At 42.9% G+C, this 25,610-nt stretch overlaps 1 protein-coding gene and 1 long non-coding RNA gene across 4 annotated transcripts in view; one reads left to right on the top strand and one right to left on the bottom strand.

Moving 5' to 3' along the window:
- Window positions 1–25,610, bottom strand: part of LOC148509472 (uncharacterized) — a 99,285-nt gene that overhangs the window by 67,548 nt on the left and 6,127 nt on the right. Inside the window, exon 2 of the long non-coding RNA XR_015869434.1 lies at window positions 14,025–14,078. This is a non-coding gene — a long non-coding RNA (uncharacterized LOC148509472). The remainder of the gene's footprint in view (window positions 1–14,024; window positions 14,079–25,610) is intronic.
- LOC148509471 (uncharacterized) overlaps window positions 6,155–25,610 on the top strand; it is an 88,389-nt gene continuing 68,933 nt past the window's right edge. The window contains exons 1-4 of one of the 3 annotated variants that reach the window (XM_088443110.1): window positions 6,155–6,212; window positions 6,558–6,652; window positions 8,070–8,148; window positions 14,049–14,163. In XM_088443110.1, coding sequence (XP_088299236.1) covers window positions 6,564–6,652; window positions 8,070–8,148; window positions 14,049–14,163 — 283 coding nt within the window. In that variant the 5' untranslated portion in view covers window positions 6,155–6,212; window positions 6,558–6,563. Of the gene's footprint in view, window positions 6,213–6,248; window positions 6,337–6,557; window positions 6,653–8,069; window positions 8,149–14,048; window positions 14,164–25,610 lie in introns of those variants that run through there. The other 2 variants (XM_088443112.1, XM_088443111.1) reach the window with 2 other exon arrangements.

Below are 25,610 nucleotides of genomic sequence, written 5' to 3'. Positions count from 1 at the left end.
TTCGTTTTCTTTTTTTGGTGATATTTGTAGTATTGTTGGCAGACAAATTTATATGATTCTTTAAAGGCTATACATGATTGGTACATATAATAACATAATTGTATTTGTGTATGCTTCTAATTTTTGATTCCTTGATGGTCAAGTCTATAAGTACTTTGACTGTATCTTGACAGTTATTTTATGGTGTGTTGTTTTTATGTTATGTGTTTTTTTATAAGTGTTTTTGCCATCCCTGATGCCCATTTGATTTAGCCACCAATACCCGTTGTGTTATACTATTGGCTCTGTACTATTGGCTCTGTTATGACTCCGTCACCTAGCAACTATCTAGCGATCTCCATGTGTCTTGAGTTCCGGGTATGGGACGGCACTGGCCGCATTTGTTGCTGGCGCTGCCTAGTAACCACCCGCGTGACACCTTGTGTGGTCCGCCGCGTCACTTCCGGCTGCTGTGCGTGGCACTTCCGGGTTGTGGCGCGACGGGGCTGCCTTTGATTATACACACTGGCTGGCTGTATGTGCCAGCCTTATCTGCTCTATATTTGTCTTTGATTTGTTTGGATATTGTGAGTATTATTATCCCTTTGATAGATGCTTAGGTCCCTTTTACGTCCGGGTTTCACCTGGGGGTTGGGGTTCCAGTTATTGATGTAGCTACTTCAAGTGAGCTGAGGGGTATTGGTCTATGGGTCTCCTTGGTTTTAGCTTTGTGGTGGTTATCCTGTCTTGACAAAGGTCCATTTGTTACAGAAACGTTGACCATTACCATATGATTTGTGAGTATTTAAAAAGTGTCTTCTTACGAAGTGGTGAGTGCCCATTCTTCTCTGCCTCTATATATATATATATATATATATATATATATATATATATATATATATATAGACACATACATATATATTTATATTATAATGTCCGAATATTGCCCGATCACTGTGGCCAGCAGTGATCGGGTCACATGGGGAGGCGGAGCTGAGGCCAGAAGGAGTGGGCAGGGGTGCCGCTAGGCTGCCCAGGCGGGAAATACTACATAGCAGCAGCCATGGCTTCTCACTAGTTTAATCACTGTTGCTCTAGAGCCGCACGGGAGGGTGTCCTGCTACATAGCAGTAGCTGCGGCTACTGCTTCCTGCTGAAGGGGGTGAGGCCGACTGCCAGATCACTGCTGGCCACAGTGATGAGGTCACAGCAGCAGCTGCGCTAGAGGAGCCACAGCTGCTGTTTCAATGAAAGTGCGCCAGGAGGGTGTAAATGATGTGGGACAGGTATATGTGGAGGTGTTATATTGACGGGAGAGGGGTTTATGTACCTGCATATTTGAGCTAAAACCTTTTATTCTAACTTTTTACAAACTTGTATAAAAATACTGCAAAATCACTGTACAACCATTTCCTGTATCCCAAAATGCTTTAAAATGACTTTAATTTGATGAAAAACACTTGCTTGCTATAATTTTTCAACCAATATTAAAAAGTTCAAAAAGGAACCTCCAGTACTTAACTTATAGCCACTAACAGCCTTCTATATGCCCGGCTATCTAGGTTGCCAATTTATGGGGGTCCAGGATGGTTCCACACTATTTCATGCATTTCTCCCAGTTCGCTTTTGTACAAAATTTGCGCAACCTCATCGCTAGTAGTGCAAATTGCCATTTCTAATTGTGTCTCTCGGGAGCACACATTGGTGCAGTGTGTGTTTCATGAAGTGTGTGTATGTGTGGTATATGTGTGTGTATGTATATATATACAGTCAGGTGCATAAATATTGGGACATTGACAGAATTTTCATATTTTGGCCTCTATTCACCAGCACAGTGGCTTTGAAATGAAACAAACAAGATGTGCTTTAACTGCAGACTTTCAGATTTAATTTGAGGGTAATTACATCCAAATCATTTGAACGGTGTAGGAATTATAACGGTTTCTATATGTGCCTCCAACTTTGTAAGGGGCCAAAAGTAATGGGACAAACTAAACAATCCTAAATCTAACTTTCACTTTTTAATACTTTGTTTCAAATCCTTTGCAGGCAATTACAGCCTGAAGTTTGGAAACGTATAGACATCACCAGACGCTGGGTTTCATCCCTGGTGATGCTCTGCCAGGCCTCTACTGCAAATGTCTTCAGTTCCTGCTTCTTCTTGGGGCATTTTCCCTTCAGTTTTGTCTTCATCAAGTGAAATGCATTCTCAATTGGATTCAGGTCAGGGGATTGACTTGGCCATTGCATAACATTCCACTTTTTTGCCTTAAAAACTCTTTGGTTGCTTTTTCAGTATGCTTCGGGTCATTGTCCATCTGCACTGTGAAGCGCCGTCCAATGAATTCTGAAGCATTTGATTGAATATGAGCATTTAATAATATTGCACGAAACACTTCAGAATTCATTCTGCTGCTTTTGTCAGCAGTCACATCATCAATAAATACAAGGGAACCAGTTCCATTTGCAGCCATACATACCCACGCCATGACACTACCACCACCATGCTTCACTGATGAGGTGGTATGTTTTGGATCATGAGCAGTTCCTTTCCTTCTCCATACTCTTCTCTTCCCATCACTCTGGTACAAGTTGATCTTTGTCTCATCTGTCCATAGGATGTTGTTCCAGAACTGTAATGGCTTTTTTAGATGTTGTTTGGCAAACTCTAATCTGGTCTTCCTGTTTTTGTGGCTCACCAATGGTTTACATCTTGTGGTGAACCCTCTATATTCACTTTTGTGAAGTCTTCTCTTGATTGTTGACTTTGACACATATACACCTATCTCCTGGAGAGTGTTCTTGATTTGGCCAACTGTTGTGAAGGGGTTTTTCTTCACCAGGGAAATAATTCTTCTGTCATCCACCAAAGTTGTTTTCCGTGGTCTTCCGGGTCTTTTGGTGTTGCTGAGCTCTCCGATGCGTTCTTTCTTTTTAAGAATGTTCCAAACAGTTGATTTGGCCACACCTAATGTTTTTGCTATCTCTCTGATGGGTTTGTTTTGATTTTTCAGCCTACTAATGGCTTGCTTCACTGATAGTGACAGCTCTTTGGATCTCATATTGAGAGTAGACAGCAACTTATTCCAAATGTAAATGTCACACCTAGAATCAACTCCAGACCTTTTACCTGCTTAATTGATAAGGAAATAACGAGGGAATAGCCCACACCTGTCCATGAAATAGCTTTTGAGTTGATAGTCCCATTACTTTTGGCCCCTTAAAAAGTGGGAGGCACATATAGAAACCGTTGTAATTCCTACACCGTTCACCTGATTTGGATGTAATTACCCTCAAATTAAATCTGAAAGTCTGCAGTTAAAGCACATCTTGTTTGTTTCATTTCAAAGCCATTGTGGTGGTGAATAGAGGCCAAAATATGAAAATTCTGTCAATGTCCCAATATTTATGCACCTGACTGTGTGTATGTATATATATATATATATATATATATACACACACACACTCGATCAGGAACAGTATTACAATCAATCACATTTCTAGTCAAATATTTGTGGGCTCATCCCACTTTCTAGCTGCTCTACTGAGGCTGTCATTCACACATGCTTGGACTGTTCATGCAATTTACATTAACGTAGTTGAGAGGCACAGCTCAACACCAGTATGCATGAAAACTCCTGGGACATCTCTTCCAGAGCTGTCCCGGTGAAGAAGTGACTTCTTAGAGGTGCACTTCACACAGATTTTTTTTCTTGCAGCTCTCGGGAGCTGAGTGGAAAAATCTAGACTAAATGCTCCCGCTGGGGCTTAACGTGTGGAGTAACCCATAGATTCCTCCACTTAGGGCCTGATTCAGAGATGGACGGAATTGCACAGCCGCTTGTCCATTTAAAATGCGAATGCAGAAGGAGGTGTCACACATCCTTGCTGATTTTGCGTGATCCCAGTGCTGCGACCCAGGTCGCTGCCTGGGGTCACCATCGAAACAAACGTGACCATCGCGATTGTTGTCGATGTTCCATTGGCCAGGCTGCGATGGCTACAGCGTCCTTTGCAGCAGACCCGACCTGCTGTTCTCGGACGCCGGCGCATTCGCAGTGAGGAGGAGGCCTCTCGGGCTCCTGATATGTCTGTGTTCTCACTGCGTACACGGATTGCGCATGGACCAGACACCGCAGGAAAACGCTGGACAGGTAAGTCTACATGAATGGCTACTAAACTGCACTATATATTGCATTGATGTGATGCGATATATAGTGATATTTTTTAGTAGCCACTTCATGTTCTACATAAATAGACCGAATAGTATTTGTTATGTAGCCATTCATGTATACTCACCTGTCCGGTGGTGGCTTCAGCTGCGGTTGTCTGAGAATACTGTTCTCAGCAAGCTGGACCTGTCGCCTCCAGTACCATCCTTCGGGGGAGCAGCAGATCAGGCAGAGTGAGCCGCAGGAAGCGGGGGAGTCAGTAGTATGATATTATGGGGTAGATATACTAAGCCTTGGAGGTCTATTCATGAAGCAGAAAAGAGCCCTGTTTAGCTGAAATAAAATCAGAGCTCTTCCCTGCGTCGTGCTACTCGTGGAGTTAGTTTACCGGGGACAAGTGTATTACTTCTCCAGCGGCACCCCCGCTGTATGGTGAGTGCGTTTCATGAAGGAACCGAAAGCTCAGCTTTCCGTTCCTCTCCTGTGGTACAGATTCGCCATCTCAGGATGGCGTAATCTGTCTACCGCAAGCCGAATAGAGCAGGGGAGTTGCATACTTCCCTGCTGTCTGCCCGACACCCAGCGCTAGCTCCACCCCTTTTCCCAGCATTCATTGCAGCGGGTCTGATGTGACCTGCTGCTCTCAGACACCGGCGCATGTGCATTAAGAATACAGGCATATTGGGCTCCCGATATGTCTCTCTTCTCACTGCGTCCAGGTATCGCGGAGGGGCCCGACAGCGCATGAAGATGCCGGACAGGTAAGTGTACATGAATGGCTACTAAACTTTACTATATATTGCATCGGTGACGCGCTATATAGTGATATTTTTCAATAGCCACTTCATATTGTACATGAATAGACCCCTTGGAGAGAGATAAAGGGGGGGATTTAATAAAGCTTGGAGGGAGATAAAAAGCATCAACCAATCAGCTCCTGTCACTTTACAGGCTGTGTTTGAAAAGTGACAGTTAAGGTGCCCACACACTAGGGAATATTTTACAAGATCAGCCCGATTCCGACGCATCGGGACGACAGATCGTGTAAAATATGTCCTAATCGTGAGTCTCTACTCATGATTACGATGCGCGTACCCGCTGGTCGTACATCGCATCTTTAGATCTTGCCTGCTGCAGGCAAGATCTGAAAATCTCAGTCACGATGCGCTGGAATAGTATAGGATGCACAATAAATCGTGGGTCAATTTGGATAGTTTTTAACACCAAATTGTGCCCACGACTGCAGGGGGAGAAATCGGACACAATATTGGATCGTGACCTGAATGCCTAGTGTGTGGGCACCTTTAGAAGCTGATTGGTTGGTGCTATTTATCTCCAATTTTATCTATCTCCACCAAGCTTTATTAAATCTCCCCCAAAGTACCAACCTATCAGCTTCTGTCACTGCTACATGAATAGACTCCTCCAGGGCTGTAACTAGGGTAGTGCGACCTGTGCCATGGCACATGGCACCGCAGGGAAGGGGGAGCCGTTTAGGCCTGTCATTTTTCCTGTTTATTATCATTCTTACTTGCAGCTTCCTCTTCTTTTATCCTCAGCATCTCCTGGTCTTCCCCTATCTCTTCCCTGGCCCTTCCCCACGAGGCGATTGCCCTTTTTCAAGTGCACTATTATGTCCCTATTTAAAAAATGGAGGGGGGGGGGGGGGCACGCGCCAATGCTCTTTCTGGCACAGGGCACCAAAAAGTCTTGTTACGGCTCTGGACTCCTATAGCTGATATGTATTGTACCCATATTATATATTTTTTTATTTAACTGTTCATTGGCTTATTTACTGTAACAGTAACTATATTTCTGACGTGTAAAGTCAGGCTCTGTACGGTGTACACTGCTATAACAAGGCGCTGCCCACAGAACTGTGTACAGTACACAGTTCTGTGGACAGCGCCTTGTTATAGCAGCAGTAATGTTGTGTGCGCCCGCCCGCATAGGAAGTGGTTGCTGGGGCAACCGCTACAGCGTCTCAGTATCTAGCCGGAAGCCTGACAGTGACACTCGCAACTTCCTGGAGAGAAGAACCAGAGCTGCGCTGTGTTCACGGTAATACTGTGTATTACGTTGCTGGTGTAACCGGGACCAGTGCATTGCTGCTGCTCTTACTAATGATCCGAGCGCCCCGTACAATGATTTTTACACCTAGCAACAGATCCCTGCTTACAATGATGTGCATAAGGGTTATTCTGTAGTGCATGTATCAACCAGAAGGGGAATGGGGAGAGGGCAGTTGTACCACACACACACACACACACACGTCACTAAAAAATATGGTTAATGTTCGGTCATGTTTTATTCTATCGAAAGTAATTTCTCTATTATGCCTTGAGACAAAATGTTGGTGTACTATTTTTTGCACATGCACTATTAATGCTTTCCATTTTGTTTTAGTTTAGTATGGACTCGACCAATTTCAAAGTGGAAGCAGAATACATCAATAACCTGCAGCAACAAATCTATTTTCTTGAACTGGAGGCCAGTTTCCTATATCCTTATCATCTTGTGTTAGCTTAATGGCAAATCATTCAAAAATGTTCTGTTAATCTGTAAATAGTGACTAGGAATTTATCAATGACATTTTCATTAGGGGTAATAATTGAAGGCTAAAGGTAATGTTAATCTATCATATATATTTATTTAAAAAAAAAAATAGATTATAAAAAAATTTATATTTTATATTGTAATCTAATTTTGTTTATATATTATGCGATACAACTTAGTAATATTACATCAACTTGGGTTCGTACAACTTAAATTTGTGATAATTACTAAATGTTATCACATATAGGTCCAAATGTAATGGAGTGCAAGTTTTTTGTGCAGGACAAACTCGGAACTTCTCGCTCATTTGGAAGGTGCGAGTTTGTCCCAAAACTCACAAATGTAATAGGGTGCGAGATTTAAAACAAAATAGTAAAATTATACAATTAAATAATAATAAAAAAAAAATGACATAGGGTATCCCCCTAAAAGCCCAACCGGCACCTGGCTTTTGTGAGCTGGTCCTAGTTTTAAAAAATACAGGGGACAAAAGATGTAGGGGTCCCCCATATTTTCATCAACCAGCACCAGGCTCAGTGAGCCCGTCCTGGTTGTGGAAATCAAAAGAAAACAAAGGAATAGATACATCTGCACACATCCCCCAATACTGGGTAAAATACCCCGTATTATTAATATTGAAAATGATTTGATTCGGGGGGTGTTGCCAAATGACAAAAAAACATAAAGGACCATAACAAAAGAAGAAAAGTTTTGTCTGTTATTGCATATATAATGATAAAACATTTTATTATAAGAAAAATTGCTATTGTGCGCCAAATAACAGACAAAACCTTTCTTCTTCGCTTCTTATGGTCCTGGATACTGGTTGTGGAAATACAGGAGACAATATGAGTAGGGGTCTGGACTCTTTCTAGGCGGGGTGTAATGCCACAGCCAGGCACCCCAGGCCTGGGCTGATAACCCGGGCCTATCCCCGGCACCCCTGAGCGGTGGGTGTCGGGTTGATTGTGTAAAAAATAGGTGAAATAATATTGTCATTACAGTAGAACTAGAAGTCCTAGAAAGCCTCCCCCACTTGCTGGCACTTAGAGAACCACATATACCAGCATGCGTGGCATTAAGGGCCCTCTGGTATTCTGATGGAGCCAACATTTTTTATTAACAAAAAGGCCAAAGTTGCTCAGCAAGGTGCCTTGATATATGTATTTTTGGTGCACTTAGGCAGTATAGGAATGAGTGAAGGCAGGCTAATATATCTCCACCATTTTAGTGTACCATGCTGATACACCCGTTTACACAAGTAAAAGAAACAATTCTACCGTAGACTTGATTCAAGAAACAAGGAAGACTCATTATTCACAATAAAATCTTCAAAGTTTCTCCTTAACTCTGGATCTCCACTCGTGAGCAAACTAAAAAGTCCACAGACCTCCTACCCCGGCTCACGCTGGAAGCAGAGCACTTGCTCAGGAAGTTGTTGGTAAGGAGATCATTCCTAATGCTGTAATCATAAAGTGCAGCACATCACACTTTGTGGGTTTTTCATGGTTTCTTTTATATTTGATAGTTCAGCCTACAAAAAGTCTTTAGAGACCAGTGTGATTGTGGAGGTAATGTTTTTTTTTTTTTTTGCATCAATGACGTTTAATATCAGAGATTTCACTCCTGGCTCAGATATTTAATGGGGGGTAAATGTAATGTCTGAAAAAATGACATACAAAATATTGAAATTCCTTTTTGTAGTCATCTTTAAACACCCATGTAAAAGGCATACATTTATATATGTGAACGTGATAAATGGGTATTACTTAGGTAAATCAGATGACTGTGGCTTGCCATGGTAATGCTTTTCATGTGCTTGGTTCTGTACTATGTACTGTTTATGTCTTTAAAAAAATTAAAAATTGGAACATTTCTGGACTGATTTCTGTAAGTGTGATATTTGAACAAGGAAATTTGGTGTAGCTTTAGTTCCTGCTAAGTACAGTAGTCGTCTATTATTAAAATAATAGCTATGGAAAGCAGCTTTCTGGAAATATGGCAATGTGCAGTGAGCAGCTGTTGATTCATTTTCGAATTACCGTACATAGCTGCTCAGACATTCAACATTGGGCAACACAGTGCACATTATTTATTTGGATATCTCCTTCATATTAAGCAACCACTTCCAGAGAGAATTGAATCATTCACATTACTCCCTGTCCCACTGGAGGTCGGTATTTCGACGCCTATGTTATAGATTCCTTGCCGGGATTACACTGTCGGGATTGTGACCAGTGGCCGCATGACAGCATCCCCTTTTCAATCTCTCGCCCACAACCTACTGCCATCGGTGGAAGCTGACACTGTGCGCATGCGCAGTGTCAGCTTCCAAAGCAGAAGTGAAAGACTTCTGCTAAATGCCAGGGATCTAAACGCACAGAGATAGCAGTTAGCGCAACCTCTGTTTTAGTTAGCTCCCCTTTGTACTTAACGGGGATATTTTAATTTAAACGGAAAATATCCCCTGTGATATGGATCCTTAATTGCGGCAGTGCCGCAATTTTTAATACATAGGCCCCTTTGTCTTACAAACCGAAAATTGTAACTATTATACTTTTTATGCTACTAAATATTACTGACTTTTATGCTACTCTGGTAAACGCTGTCAACAAATGAGTGATGAAATGTGATGCATGTATTACAAAATGTATTACATATATTTACACTATATACTGCATTACCTCTGTGATGAATGGACCCGAAAAACTAAAATTTAACGAAAGCAAGGGAAAAGTAAGTAAAAACAAATATTTTAGTGGTGATGAATATGCCCCTTAGTGACAAGGTATTCATAGTAGTGTTTGTGCCCTGATTGCCGGAGATGATATGCAGCGTATATATATATATATATATATATATATATATATATATATATATATATATATATATATATCTCACAAGAAAGCAGACAATCAAGTCACCAAGTCACACGTAATTGTTACGCCTCTATCTATCTATCTATCTATATATATATATATATATATTAGAGATACAGATATACAGTGTATATTCTATAGTGATAAATATTTACATCTACAATATTATAATGAGACCAAAAAAGAGAGTTCTGTGGATGCTGACTAGGTAAAAACACTCCCCTTATTCAGCAAGTGACTGCTTGTAAGTTGGTTAGGTAGGCTAAATAAATTTGTAGAGGATGAAGGAATGAGGATCAGTACCTGCTAATGTATAATACATTTTTTATATCGTATGGTTAATAAAAGTGTGTACCAAATAAAAGCGTAGCTAAGCTTATCTATGTGTCTTTTCGGCTTCCTTGCATAATTAATGCAAAATAAAATAATCAGTGTATCAGAAAAATAAAAAGCATTGCTGATCTTTCCATGGTTGGGGAAATTCTTCCTCTGTGTCAGTGCTAATGGCTTCTTCAGTGCTCATATAAAACAAATAAAGGATATCTACATTGTAAGATACTATTTTAAAACATATTTTATTTCACGCACTACAAACTATGCACGTACAAGAAATAAAAAGATTAGCAGTTTATATTTATCTTTTTCGGGACTGTCAGCCTGTACTTGGCTATCCCGACATGAAAAAGTCAATAAGCCAGGATCAGGAAAACTGTGAACCAACAAGCAATTGATAATATATCAAGTATTGAGGAGGGGTACCACCATATAGGTTCATTTTCAATGCGTTTTGTTGGGGCCTGACCTCATCATGGGATGGTCCTAATGTGCCACTAGGTCCCGTATTTATACTCCTGGGAATGGGGTTCCATTGATGTTACCTCTCCAGAGCTTCCTGTTTCCAGTTTGTGCAATGGCGAAACTTACGGGTTCCAGAAAGCGCATGCATAGGGAACTAACTGTTTGGAAAACATTGTTTTTGAGAGCACATGCGCCTGAAGTAGGCGTAAGCTCATTCACTAACATCAGTATTGAATGTGTCTCATGTGATGGAAATGGACATTTCGATGGCTTTATATAACCTGGATATGGGCACAAATAAATGTAGTTACAGATTTGCCAATCCTATGGTGGAGGCCATATTTGTGGTTGGACATGGTTAAGAAGGATGATACTTAATACAGTTTGACAAATGAGCATAAGCAATTATGAATATAACAGTATACACAATATTAAAATCAAAATCCTCATTCATCCCTTTGAGTGACAATGTATCCAACTCAAAAATCTAATATATTTCATGCTGTGAATGTTTTTGTATAAGATCACCTCCCCAGGCACCTAGTTCTACATGGTCTATGACTTCAAAAGTAATACATTCAGGATCAGAATTGTGGTGACTGACAAAGTGCCTGGAAATTGAGTGGCTTTCGATTTTGTTTCTAATATTTGTAATATATTTTTGGATTCTCAGTGTGAGTAGGTGTTTTATTCTGCTCACATAGTTTAATCCACAGTCACACTATAATAAATAGATGACTGAGGTAGTATAGTTGCCAAAGTGCTTCACGAAGAATTGCTTTGTTCTATTAATATTACAAAAAAAAGCTTTCTATTCGGTTGGACATATTTGTAAATATTACAATGGCCACATTTGTAACATAGTATACATTTCATTAGGGTTTGGGATTTTGGTGTTCCTTTTAGTCGACTTGGGACTAGTATGTCTTTTAGGTTTTGGGTTTTCTTTAAAATAATATCCTGTTTTGATATAATATCTTTTTTTGATGTTGCAAGCTATAATATCCGCCTACTCCTACATACTCTAGTCCGATCCGACTCCGGTTCAGGCTATATACTCCGGTCCCACTCCGGTTCAGCCTACATCCTCCACTCCGATTCCACTTCGGCTCAGGCAGTTGCCAGATTTGTCAGTGTCCAAGTCCTGGGTTTTGGTCCTGTGCCTACAACAAATCCTGATTTCTGACAATTGTTGGATCTTTGGGTAGTGGTTGATAGAATTTCTCATAATTAAGTAATCAGGCAGCTTCCTTGACATAGTCTGCTTTATCTTGGATAACAATACCTCCACCTTTATTGACTTTTCTCAAGACCAGGTTATCATTATTCCATAATTCTTTAAGAGCATGCTTTTCAGTACTGATTACAGTAGATTGCTTCTCACACACATATTCAAGCGGATAACATTTGGAATTGCGTTTAAGGAAATAATTGCAGATACTTGCTAAATGCTTTTTTAGAGTGAGATTACTTACAAATATATTGAGGTCTATGAACATTTAAAATGTAGTAAGCTCTTGTGTAGTAGCAAACGTTAATCCCTTTTGGTTGTGTTAGCTTATGTGATGAAAGATTGAAGATAGCTTGTGACTTAGGGCCTGTGTGTTTTATTGTTGAATTCTTCTTCTAATAATTCTTATGGCCCCCTCGTTTCCCCCTTCTTCTGTATACCTACTTTTTAGGGTTAGAGCTATTCTTATATTCTCGTTGAAAGCAATTCTCCTTTACGTGAAAAAAAATAAATCATTATTAGACTCCAATCTGCTTAAAGCATTTAATCTGTTTGTATATTTAGTTTCCTCATTGACTAATGACTTATGTCTGTTGAAATTGGGTCTGACTTTATTAGTGATTAATGTCCAATCATTGTAAGTCACTACTTTGTGTGGGTATATATCAGCCATTACATGAAAACCACTGACAGGTGAAATGAATAACATTGACTATCTGGTTACAATGGCACCTGTCAAGGGGTGGGCTATATTAGGCAGCAAGTAAACACTCAGGACCTGATTCAGCTTTGGGAATAGAGAGAGATTTAGCACTTAACTGATCATCTTGGTGAAACCATGTTGCACTGCAGGTGGGGCTGATTTAAAAAATGCAGACAGTTTAGATTTGGGAGGGAGGTGTCCAAACTGACATCTAAACTATAGAGCAATAATAAAGCTGTGCAGTATTTGTGGGCTACATGCAAAAGCAGCCAGTATTTACACTACATGCAAAAATATGTATGTATTTACACCCCTTGCATTGAAATATGGTTTGACCAGGTACACAGTTAAGTGCTAATTCTCACTCTATTCCCAATAGAATCAGGCCCTCAGTTCTTGAAGTTGATGTGTTGGAAGCAGGAAAAATGGGCAAACGTAAGGATCTGAGCTACTTTGACAGTGGTCAAATTGTAATGGCTAGACAACTAGGTCAGAGCATTTCAAAAATGAGAAGTCTTGGTATGCAGTAGTTATTACCTACCAAAAAGTGGTCCAAGGAAGGACAACTGGTGAACCAGCGACAGGGTCATGGTTGCTCAAGGCTCATTGATGCGCGTGGGGAGTGAAGGCTAGCCCGTGTGGTCTGAGCTACTGTAGCACAATTGCTGAAAAAGTTAATGTTGGCTATGATTGAAAGGTCAGAACACACTGGGCCTGATTCTGACCCGCTCGCAAGCGGGTCGATGGTGGCCCAGTGCGCACGCGTGAGCCCCGAAGCGAGCGCAAAATGCACTCGCTCCGGTATCCAAAAGGGGCAGCTGTCGATGTTGATTGACAGCTGCCCTGTTTGGAAGGCGGGGAAGGGGGGTGGCTGAGCAAACGGAGGCGTTCCTGCAGGAACGCCTCCGTTTGTGGGCGGCCCTACTGACATCACTAGTGATGTCAGTAGGTGGGCTTCCTGCTCTAAAAGTGCAGGAAGTCCACTGGGGCTTGCGGCAACGAGACCCTACCGATGGCCGTGATGGTCTTGACCATCGCGACCATCCTCATGGCTGCTCGCATAAGCTGTGGGTGGTAACCCACAGCTATGCGAGCGGCCAAGAGGCCGCAACTAAAAAAACAAGCGCCCGCCCTGATTCACTGCGAGCGCTCGCTTTTTGCAAGCGGCTGTGAATCAGGCCCACAGTGCATTGCATCTTGCTGTGTAGCCACAGAATAGTCAGGGTGACCATGCTGCCCCCTGTCCACCACTGAAAGCGCCTACAATGGGCACATGAGCGTCAGAACTGGACCAAGGTGTCATGGTCTGATGAATCGTGTTTTTTTTTAAATCATGTGGACATACGGGCATGTATGCTTCATTTACCTGGGGAATAGATTGCACCAGGAAGAAGGCAAGCCGGCAGAGGCAAAGTGTATTTATTGTATATTCACAAATTATTAATTTATATCTATTTTAGATGTAAATCATGCTTTTATTTGACTTTTAGCACTTTTAAGGACAATAAATGATGTAGCCCTTATGGTTAATACTTTCTTGACCCAAAAAATTTGCAAACTAAAGACGAGATATGTTTTATTTGAGTCGGTGTGCCAATGAACAAAGTATAGCAACTTCTATATACACCTTTCTCCCATTTGTGACAATTATGTAGTATATTTTCCAGGAATCCTTGAAGAAAAAGACTTCACAAGAGCCTACTGACCATTTTGTTGTTTTCTTTATTCAGGAGCTTCGTTCTGATCTTGAAGGTCTGAAACTGGAAGGGAAACGTAAGGATGCAAATTTACTCATGTTACAACGAGATCAAGAACATGTCAAAGGACTGATCCGAGAAGGAGAAGGTATTATTTTCAATGTTAATTCAACATAATTGCAACATAATTTATCGCATTGAACTGGTGTCCAAAGTCTGTGCTAGCCTGGTGCTGTAGACTGCAGTTACTTTTGCTTGAAATGTGTTCAGAAGCCAAGGATTTTTCTAACTTGACGATTTTTCTGCCAATTTGTGGTGGGATTTAAAGCAGCAATTGTTTTTAAAGGCAAAATACAACATGTTGCGTTAAAAAATATTTTCCAACGCAACACCCAGGTTTTGCCTTAAAAAAATATATATATAATTAATGATTTTTTAAAATCTACCATATTAAATAAACTCCAAGGTGTCTTTTTTTGAAGGTAGGAAATAGTTATTTTTTTCATCTTTATGCCATAGAGGACACAGGTATTACATAAGATATAGGCTGGAGTAGGAGAAGAGTACAGGCACCAACTAGTTAAACTTTTTCTCCCATTAGCCTCGGCTCCTTCCCCCTGTATACCCTGCCCCCAGGCAGATTAGTTTGTTTGTTGCCTTGCAGGAGTAGGGACTGAGTTATAGACGCTTTTGAGCAGTCTAGGTTTTTTCTTTTTATTTAATTTAATTTATTTAATTTTTTAAAAATGAGTAAGCAGCGCTAGGCATCCTATAGCTAATATCAAGTGTAGTATCTGTTCTTATCAGTTTACTATGATACGCCCCCCTATCTGGGGGCCATATATTGAAAGAGCTTGCTCTGTCCACTCCATGCATTAAACTAAACAGGGTGCTCCCATTGCCTGGCTAGTCATGAACACTACCCTTCCTATTTATAATAGGGCATCTCTTAAGGATCTGACAGATAGGAAGTGGGAACCTTTTCTCAGGGGCATTTCAGTGAGGCGGCCTCTTATCTTGTAGAGACAGCAGTAGATACTGGTGTCCTAAACTCCAAGGTGTCAGCATCCAAGGCTTCTAGGCGATCTCTCTGGCTTTGTTCCTGGTGCACTGGCTTAGACTCTAAATAGGCCTTAGAGTCTCTTCCTTTTTCAGGAGACGTGATTATGGTAGCGTCGTCCAGGATGCATTCCTGCCTTCTGTGGCAGCCCCTAAGTTGCGAACTTCTAATTTTCGCTCCTTTGTCTGCAGGGAAAAGTCATGGGCCAGCCTTGCTCGAGGTCCCAGGGTTACTCATTCAAGGGTTCCAGGTCCGAGCTAAACAGCCCTGGTCTATCAGATGCCCTACCTCCAAGTCTACTGGTTAGCGACCACGTCGGACGCCTGGGTGCGAGGTTTGTCTCCCAAGGCTACGCCCTAGCATTTCGGAAGTGGCATGTAAGCCTGACGTAGTCATTCACTCCCTGGCTGGCTTCCAAAGTAATGATTCCAGTTTCCCAATCTCAAAGGGGCACTGACTTTTCAGCCAGCCTCTTCTTGGTTCAGTAGCCGATTGGTTCCTTCCGGCCATTCCTCAACTTGAAGGCCCTCAAAAAGTTCTTGTGGTCCCCAATTATCTTATAGAGCATTAGGTAGCGATTCAGTTTTTTAATTGGAAGTTCGTGAGTTCACTCCTCACATAGGGGGTACTGCAGCAGGGGGCTTTCATAGCCTCCATCGACATCCAGGAGGTTTATTTTCATGTTTTTATCCGTATCAGTCATCTGAGCTTACTCAGGTCGGTGGTCAGGGAGGAAAATTTCCTTTTTCAGGTTTTGCCATTTGGTCTTCACGGCCCCTCAGGTATTCATGAAAGTCATGGCGATTATGGCAGCTCATTTGCGCTGCAGGGGTATCAGGATTCGGGCTTATTTAAATTAACCTCTGATCTTCACCTAGCCACCTGAAGTTTTCAGGGAACATATCCATCTCACAGTGGATCCCCTTCAGTCCGATGGAGGGATCATCAGTTCCTCCTGGTCTCCTGCAGGCCAGGTTTTGCAAGTTCTTGTGTCATCACTGAGGGTCAATACTCTCTTGCACACATTCCCTGGGCTCTCTGGTCTTCCCCTTCAACAGTGTGGAATATGCTCAGTTTCACTCACGGCCTCTTCAAATGGGAATTCTGTCTTGGTAGAGCTGGTCTCACCTGTGGCTGAAGAATTGTTCTCTCGAGAGGATCAGCTCTCCCTCTTGTGGTGGCTCCAGGTTTCCCACTTAGACAAAGGTCGCCCCTTTTGGCTTCTAAAATGGGTTCTCCTGACCACCAACGCAAGTCTGTACAGGTGGGGGGTGGTAACCTGTCAGCAATCCTTTCAGGGTCGGTGGCTGGCTCTGGATAGTCGGTTGCCGATGGAGGTTCTGGAGCATCTTGCGGTCTTAAGGGCTCTTTTCCAGCATCATCCTGTCCTGCTGCAGTATGATAACACATCAGCCAATGCCTTCAATAACCATCGGAGCAGCAATTTCAGTTGAAAATCCTTCAAGGAGGTGAGTTGCTTTCTCAGCTGGCCAGAGTGTTATGTTCGGGCTCTGTCAGCAGTTTTCTTTCACGGGGTTCAGAATTGGAAAGCGAACTTCCTCAGCCGCTAGGGTGTTCACACCGGCGTAGGTGCATTTCACCCAGATGTCTTTCAGCTCCTAGTTCTTCATTAGGGCTTGTCAGACTACTTCTTCCTAGCACTTCCAAAGGTGGCTGAGATTCTGTGATTGCACCATAATAGAGAAGCATTTTAGGTGTACGCCTTGACGGGCCTTTGAAATTTAATTCTTCTGTACGTGTTGGTCCGGTTCTCACTGTCTCCACAGGTTTTCCACAAGTTGACGTTAGAGGGTGGCATGATTTTTCTGCTATCCCCTGATTGCCACGGTATATTGGTACGCAGATCTCCTTGGCCTCTCCTGGGACGCATCGCTGTGTCTTCCTCGGAGGTCAGTTTTTCTGTTTCAGGCCTGCGCTTCCATCCAGGTCTGAACAGTCTTGTTTCAATGGGGTGGTTCCTGAGACATCAGTCCTACGAACTTAGGGCTTTTCCAGTGCAGTCAGTTGTACTATGCTGAATGAGAGATGGAGGGGGTAAGGTGCGCTCTACCTAGGTGTAGTGATACTGATTCTGGTGGTGTGTTGGGTGGGTATGATGTGTGGTTCCTTGGTGTTGGGGGAGTGTAGCCAATGTGAGTGAGTGAGTGCTCCAGCCTAAACCAAAGGATTTAACCAGGTAAGACCATACATTTCCTTTTTGTGAATTGACCACATAAACTTGGGCCCCTTATTTGTTTTTTTGACTATGTAGATGGATCTGGGCTATCAACATGACCCCTATTTCATTATTGACACTTGGAGTACATAAAAATAACTTGCAAATATTTCACACATTTCTGAGACTTGTAATACCTAATCTCATTCCATTACATAGTTTGCATACCGCCATCTTCCCGATTGTTATTAGAGGATGAGTGCTGTATTCAATGAAAGGATCATAGTGAAATGCCGCCTTTAGCATAGAAACCTAATTATCCCTCTATTTTTTACTGCGTGTGACATGTTGCTGTTGAAGCCTTGCATCATGCTATTTGTCCAAATGGGATGCTCAAAATGAGGTTTCATAGTCAGCAGAAGCCTGTCTGTGCATAATAGTCTGCTCTTGGGTCTCAGATGCTCAAAGCTTCATTTGTCGCTAAGCTTGCCTGTGTAGTCTGAATTGTGTTTGTTCTGAAGTGTCTGTACTGCGAGCAATTTTTGCTGCTCTAGCCTTAGAGGATATTTTTGATAATTCACTGTTATGCTTGCCTGGCATTATTATTGGAATAAAGTGTGTGTGTGTGTGTGTGTAATTATTGAAACAACACTGGAAGCAAACTATACAGAAAGTGTACAGCACCCCCTGCTGGAGAAAGATAGTAATGCTATTTTCTTGTAACGCTATATTCTTTTTTTTTTCTGTGCTTTTCAGTGGGAGTCATGGTAAAATATATAGCCCATGTTCTAATCCAGCCTTTAATCTATTCTTATGCGAATTTTCAAGTCAATCAATTTTTATAGGTTTGGTCGTAATTGAGCAACAAACATACAACATTTATTTTTTATATATTAATAGAAATGTTATTGTGCTCTACTTCCTAAAGGGGATGCCACATGGAATATAATAGAATGGAAAATGTGCTGATGTAGGCTGTGATATTTTAGCATGTACTGCAAGCATAATTTATATTACAGTAGTTTTGTCTGTCAAATGAAATGATTACTGCATTGCGCAAACTACACAACATGACAGATCTACAGTATATACACTGCAGTACCAAAAGTCATGGGATAGATGCCTAGTATTGTGTAGGACCCCCTCTAGCCTGGCGAAGTGCAGCAATTCGATGTGGCATTGATTCTCCAAATGGACAGAAGACCTCTGGAGTGGCGTTGACCTTTGGTGTCTGGATAGCTTCCCACAGCTCCCTTAATTTTGTAGGTACAGGACCTTGGGTTCGAATGGACCTCTCCACCACGTCCCATAATGCTTGATTGGTTTCATGTCAGGCGAACTTGGTGGCCACACAATTTGTCTGTACTTTTCAGAATGCTCTTCAAACCAATTCTGGACAACTTGGGACCGATGACATGGTGCAGGATCCTGCTGGAATATTCCATTGTTGTGGGAGGTCCATGAAGGGTTGCAATTGGTTATCAAGCAATGCAACATATCAGTTACCAGTCCATGACGTGTTCAGATGGACCAGCGGACCCAACCCATGCCTCGTGAACACACACCCACACCAATATGGAACCACCACAAGCCTGCACGGTGCCATGTTGACACAAGCCCATGGCATCAAGGGGTGTGCTCCACATCCGAATCCTACCGTCAGCCCGAAACAACTAGAAAGGTGACTCATCGGACCATGCTACATGGTGCCAGTCCTACAGGGTTCAACTAGCGACATCACAAGCCCAAGTGAGACACTATATCTTGTGTTATAGTGTTAACAGGGGCACTCTGGTGGGTCTACTGCTCCCATATTCCATGGAATCTAAAGAACGCTGCACTGACCTGCTGGATATGCATCTGGCACTTCCTGCATTTAATGTGGATGTGACTTGAGCCAGTGTCGCTTGTCTGTTACCATGAACAATTCTGTCCTGACGCGGCTGGTCACAACATTAAGCACCCGTGGTCAGCCACTGGTGGGTGGTAATGCCTTCCATGTGGTATTCCCGGTACACACGTGACACTGTAGATCTAGGAATGTTAAATGTCCGCACAACTTCGGACATGAAATGTCCCATCCATCTGTCACCCACTATTAACCTGTTCAAACTCCTATAAGTCACGACGTCTTGCCCTGAGTAACCTAGTCGGTGTTCAAACTAGGGGTGAGCGGGTTCGGATTTATTTTCATTCTTTACATGCAGCAGCAGCTGCTCCTAACTATCTCTTTCACACTGCACTTTTCTTACTATAGCGGTGCCCTGGGGCGGCTTAGCTGGGCTAGTTTGGGGGTGTCCTGCGCTCTGGATTTGAATCGTAGTATGTTAGGGACCTACCCTACAGAGGTTACCTGGATATGGTGGGTAGGCCCATAACCTTGGCCAAGATTATGCTAAAAACCTCTATTGATTGCAAAATTTTATTGCATTTATATATATGATTGATGATTTGGAGTTGTGCACCTGAGATATGTCCGTTTTTGTGCCCCCCCGATCCGAGTCAGGCTCGACTTTTCCCGCCTGACTCGGATCTGAAATCGAAGCAAAACGTCATCATCCCGCCTTCCAGGTCTCGCGGGTTTTGCATCCTATATAAGGTACCCGCGTCTGTGCCATTTTCTCACTCGGCTTTGGACAGTGAAGAGGGAGGGTGGGAGTTAGGGCTGGCTGAGCTGTGTAGTGTAATGTTGTGCTGTGCTGCAGTGATGTGCTGCTGTTGTCCATAGGGGCTGTGTCCACTCCTCCAAAGTCCATAGGGGCTGGCTGTGTTGTGCTGTGCTGCTGTTGTCCATAGGGGCTGTGTCCAGTCCAAAGTCCTGTGCAGTGTCCCAGTCCTAAAGGGGTGCTGTAGTGTTGTCCAGGGGGTGCTCTGTCCATCAGGGGTGCTCCCCCCAAGTGCAAAAAAAATAAATATTTTTTCTGTGTTTGTGAATTGTGTGCGCAGTATTTGCACGTGCATCAACAAAGTAGCGCCAAGCGTGTTCCTGTGTCATAAGTAAAGGGCCGGCTGGCTTGACCGTTAAAGGGTGCTGTAACCCCCAAAGTGCACTCCAAAAAAAATAAAAATATATATTTTTTTGCGTTTGTGAATTGTGTGCGCAGTATTTGCACGTGCATCAACAAAGTAGCGCCAAGCGTGCTCCTGTGTCATAAGTAAAGGGCCGGCTGGCTTGACCGTTAAAGGGTGCTGTAACCCCCAAAGTGCACTCCAAACAAAATAAAAAAATATTTTCTGTGTTTGTGAATTGTGTGCACTGTGGCTGCACGTGCATCAACAAAGGAGCAGCGCCAAGCGTGCGCCTGTGTCCCATAAGTAAAGGACCGGCTGGCTTGTCCGTTAAAGGGTGCTGTAACCCCCAAAGGGCACTCCAAACAAAAAAAAATATATATATTTTTTTGTGTTTGTGAATTGTGTGCGCAGTAGCAGCAGGTGCATCAACAAAGTAGCGCCAAGCGTGCGCCTGTGTCATAAGTAAAGGGCCGACTGGCTTGACCGTTAAAGGGTGCTGTAACCCCCAAAGTGCACTCCAAACAAAATAAAAATATATTTTTTTGTGTTTGTGAATTGTGTGCGCAGTAGCAGCAGGTGCATCAACAAAGTAGCGCCAAGCGTGCTCCTGTGTCATAAGTAAAGGGCCGGCTGGCTCATTTCTTAAAGGGTGGTGTACCCCACAAAGTGCACTAGTGTCCAACAAAAATAAAAAAATATTTTCTGTGTTTGTGTGCGCCTTAGCCGCACGTATATATCAATATAACATAAATGGAGGACGAAACTTTCTCCGATAAAAATAAAATAGGGAAAGATCAAGAACCACTTCCTCCTAGTTCTGTTGCTGCTGCTGGGAGTTGTTCATCATCCCAGAGAGGAAGTAGGAACACCACTACTTTTACTAAACAATTGACCCTCCAACAGTCCCTAGCGAGGAGGATGCAGTACAACAGCAGTCATCCTGAAGCAAAACGTATAAATGAGGCCTTGACTGCTATGTTGGTGTTAGACGTGCGTCCGGTATCCGCCATTAGTGCAGTGGGATTTAGATAATTGATGGAGGTAGTGTGTCCCCGGTTCCAAATCCCGTCTAGATTCCACCTGCATCCTCAAAGCAGCAGCGACAAGCGTGCGTCTTTCTGTTAAAGGGTGGTGTAACTCTAAAAGTGCGCTCTACAAGCAATAAAAAAAATCTTTTTTTTCTGTCTTTGTGAATTGTGTGGGCTGTAGCCGCACCTGCATCCTCAAAGCAGCAGCGACAAGCGTGCGTCTGTCTGTTAAAGGGTGGTGTAACCCTCAAAGTGCTCCAAAAAATAAAAAATAATTTTTTTATGTGTTTGTGACTTGTGTGCGATGTAGCCGCACGTGCATCAACACAGTAGCAGCGCCAAGCGTGTGCCTGTGTCATAAGTCAAGGGCCGGTTTGGACATCTGGTCCGGACTGAAGGACGTGCCAACAATTTCTGACAAGTCTTCTGTCACTGCATATGATACTGTCCTCAAAGCAGCAGCGACAAGCGTGCGTCTGTCTGTTAAAGGGTGGTGTTACCCCCAAAGTGCGCTCCAACAAAATAAAATAATCTTTTTTTCTGTGTTTGTGTGTGAAATGTATGCGCAGTAGCCGCACCTGCATCCTCAAAGCAGCAGCGACAAGCGTGCGTCTGCCTGTTAAAGGATTACATCGGTGACGGCATCCAAGTAGGCATGTCAGACAGTCCGTACATGTACTGGCAGGAAAAAGAGGCAGTTTGGAGGCCCCTGTACAAACTGGCTCTATTTTACCTGAGTTACCCCCCCTCCAGTGTGTACTCCGAAAGAGTGTTTAGTGCAGCCGGGAACCTTGTCAGCGAAAGGCGTAGGAGGTTGCTTCCACAAAATGTGGAGAAGATGATGTTCATAAAAATGAATTATCAACTCTTCCAGGGAGACCAGCCTCCAGAACGTACAGAGGGACCTGTGGTGGTGGATTCCAGCGGGGACTAATTAATACTCTTTGAGGATGAGGATGTACACAACACTGAAGAGGGTGAGGAATCGGTGAATGAGGAGGATGAGGACGACATCTTGCCTCCGTAGAGCCAGTTTGTGCAGGGACAAATTAATTGCCAGCTTGTTTTGTGGGGGCCCAAACGAACCAATCAATTCAGCCACAGTCGTGTGGCAGACCCTGCCGCTGAAATGATTAGTTTGTTAAAGTGTGCATGTCCTGTTTATACAACATAAAGGTGGATGGGAGGGCCCAAGGACAATTCCATCTTGCACCTCTTTTTTTTCTTTGCATTATGTACTGTTTGGGGCCTAGTTTTCAAACTGCCATCCTGTCTGCCACTGCAGTGTCACTCCTAGATGGACCACGTGTTTGTGCCGCCCACTCGTGTCGCTTAGCATGGTCATCCATCTACCTCGGTGCAACCTTTTGGACATAAAAACACTGTTGTGAGGTGTTCAGAATAGACTGGAAATGATTGGAAAATAAGGTTTTTGAGGTTAATAATAGCATAGGAGCAGAAAAAGCAACACATTCTGTGATTTTAGCTGTTTTTATGCTTTTTAAAAAAAAAATACAGATCCAAAACACAAAACCCAGAACCCAAAACACCGAAGGGTGGTTTTGGCAAAACCAATCCAGATCCAAAACACGAAGAAAGATCCAGATCCAAAACCAAAACACGAAAAGTGGCCGGTGCACACCCCTAGTTCAAACTGACTCTCGAGATGTCAGATTACAACTGATGCAGGTCTGGGCATTTCCAAGATGTCGCAGCTACAGTATTCCAGAAAATAAGTCAAGTTTTTTCTTTAAATGTAAGTAGAAACATGTATTTGTTTTCCCAGATTTTTTAAGCCTGGTTAAAACCTGACTGCGTATTTCATTTTCATATTCTGATAAAATTTAAGTATCTTTATCCTTTTCCAGATGCTCGTACTGCTAGGTTGGTCAGGAATACTGTTATTCCCACAACACAGTCTGTAACTCCTAAAGATTCTATGGATAGGAAGAATGAGTGTGTAAAATCTATATTCACTTTGTCACGAGTCTCACTGCGCCCAATTCTGACCAGCGCTGGGTGATAAAGGCTATCAACCAATTATTGCTGATTTTAAACAAGGGATTTGTCTTTAGCTGATCATAGTTTAGAAGCTTTAACCTATATAGGTGATGCTTTAATAGATTCTATTCAGTTACAGTCTCATATTTAAGCCTTGACCATTTCCGCCATGCGTTCGCTATGGTTTAACACATGGAAGGCAGACATAGAGTCCAAGTATGCTCTAAAGGCATTGCCTTTTGAAGGAGGGTCTTTGTTTGGTCCAGAATTAACTAAATTTATTTCTCAGGTCACAGGAGGAAAAAGTCCTTACCTTCCTGTAACAACACCAAAACCAAAATTCCTTCGGTTTCGTTCGTTTCAAACTGAAGGCAGGGGAAGCTTTCAGGCCTTCCAGGGTGTACCTAGGGGTTCTTAGAGAGGTACCTTCAGGGGACGTGCTATCCCCAACACCAGTCACCCTGCTGCTAAGCCAGCAGGTAAATCAACATGACTGTAACGGGACTAGGATCTGTTCTCTGGTGGGAGGCCGCTTACTCAATTCCAGGAAACTTGTATTCAGTCCAATCTGGATTTTTGGGTAAATCAACTAGTAAGCAGGGATTACATTTTAGATTTGGAGGGTCCTGTTCCAGAAATATTCTTTTCTTCTCCTCTCCCTGTGGCTGGAGCAGAAAGACGGCTCTCATACAGGCAATTTCTCCACTTTCCAATTCCGGATTAATTAATCTGGTTCTGGTACTACAGTTCTACTCCAATCTTTTCTTGGTAGACGAACCAGATGGGTCATTTCATCCCATTCTCAACCTCAGGTGGTTAATTGTTTATCTCCATTTGGAAAACTTCAAGATGGAGTCCATAAGGATGGTCAGTCATTTGTTCCATGAAGGAAGAGGAATTTTTGTCCTCCATAGATATCAAGGATGCCTACCTCTATATTCCTATATGGAGGGGTCATCAACATCTTATGCGGTTTGCAGTGGGGCATCAGCATTTTCAGTACCAGGCTCTGCCATTTGGTTTGGCCACCATTCCCAGAGTCTTTACAAAGGTTATGGCACACATGATCTCCCTACTCAGGAGTGGGGGGATAAATGTGTTGACTTATCTGGACGATTTGTAGCTAAAGGCACCCTCAATAGCCCTATTGCAACATCTTCAGATTACTTTAGGCATGCTCCAGAGATTCCGCTAGATCATCAACTTTCCAAAGTCAAAATTAATTCCATCGTACAGGATGGTATTTTTGGGTTTTTCCACATGCAAAGATTCAAGATCTTCAATCTAAGAGAAGGACCATTTTAAAGATGTCTCATACCTCAGTCCTGAGGGCTATGCAGCTACTGGGAAAAAATGGTGGTTTCATTCGATGCAGTTCCTTTTGTCAGATTTCATGCCCAACCACTGCAAAACCAATTGCTTCATCGATGGGTGGAGCCATATATGATCTTGAAAAGACAATAAAATAATTTAATTTCCAAACAAGCTCCTGGATGATTTGGAAGGACTTGCGGTTAGGTCAAGGCTCGGCAACGTGGGAATTAAACAGGCAGATATTCGGATTATCTCTGCAGACCCGACAGTCACTTCTATGGTGGCTACAGGATGCAAATCTGCAAAGAGGTTGCCAATTGTCATTAATAAATTGTATCATTGCCACCACAGATGCCAGCCTAATAGGCTGGGGGGTGGTGGTTCCAGACAGGCACCTACAGGGTCTTCGCTCCATTCAGGAAGCTTCTGTTTCCATAAATATACTGGAATTAAGGGCGATTCAGTATGCATTGGTTCAGGCTCAATTTCATCTAAGGAGCCTACCAGTGCGAATCCAACCAGACAATGCCATTGCAGTTGCTTTTATAAACAAACAGGTGGCACACGTAGCTGGCAAGCAATGAGGGAGGTTTCTCACATCCTTCATTGGACATAAATTAAGGAGTAGAAGAAGGTGTAAGGAGAAGCATATGAGGGAAGAGCTCCCTGCTCGTGAGGGCTTACATTCTAAAGGGGAGGGGCAGACAGACAGGCGTGACGCAGAAGGGGTAGATAGGGAGGAAAGAGCAGTGGGTTAGGATGAGAGCTGAAAGGCCTTGATGAAGTACTGGGTCTTGAGAGCCCGTTTGAAGATTTGTAGAGAGGTGGAGAGTCTGATAGGGAGAGAGAGAGTTCCAAAGGTAGGGAACAGCATGGGCAAAATCTTGGAGGCAGGAGTTGGAGGAAGTAATCGGTTGGCAGAAGAGACGGCATGCATTTGTTGAGCGAAGTGTACGGGCGGCAGTGTGAAGGGAGATGAGGCCAGAAATGTAAGTGAGTGAGGA

This window comes from Taudactylus pleione, unplaced genomic scaffold, assembly GCF_031769625.1.
Source record: "Taudactylus pleione unplaced genomic scaffold, aTauple2 ptg000326l, whole genome shotgun sequence".
Lineage (NCBI taxonomy): Eukaryota > Metazoa > Chordata > Amphibia > Anura > Myobatrachidae > Taudactylus > Taudactylus pleione.
The sequence above is the reverse complement of the archived record's forward strand: the minus strand, read 5'-3'. Positions and strand labels throughout refer to the sequence as shown.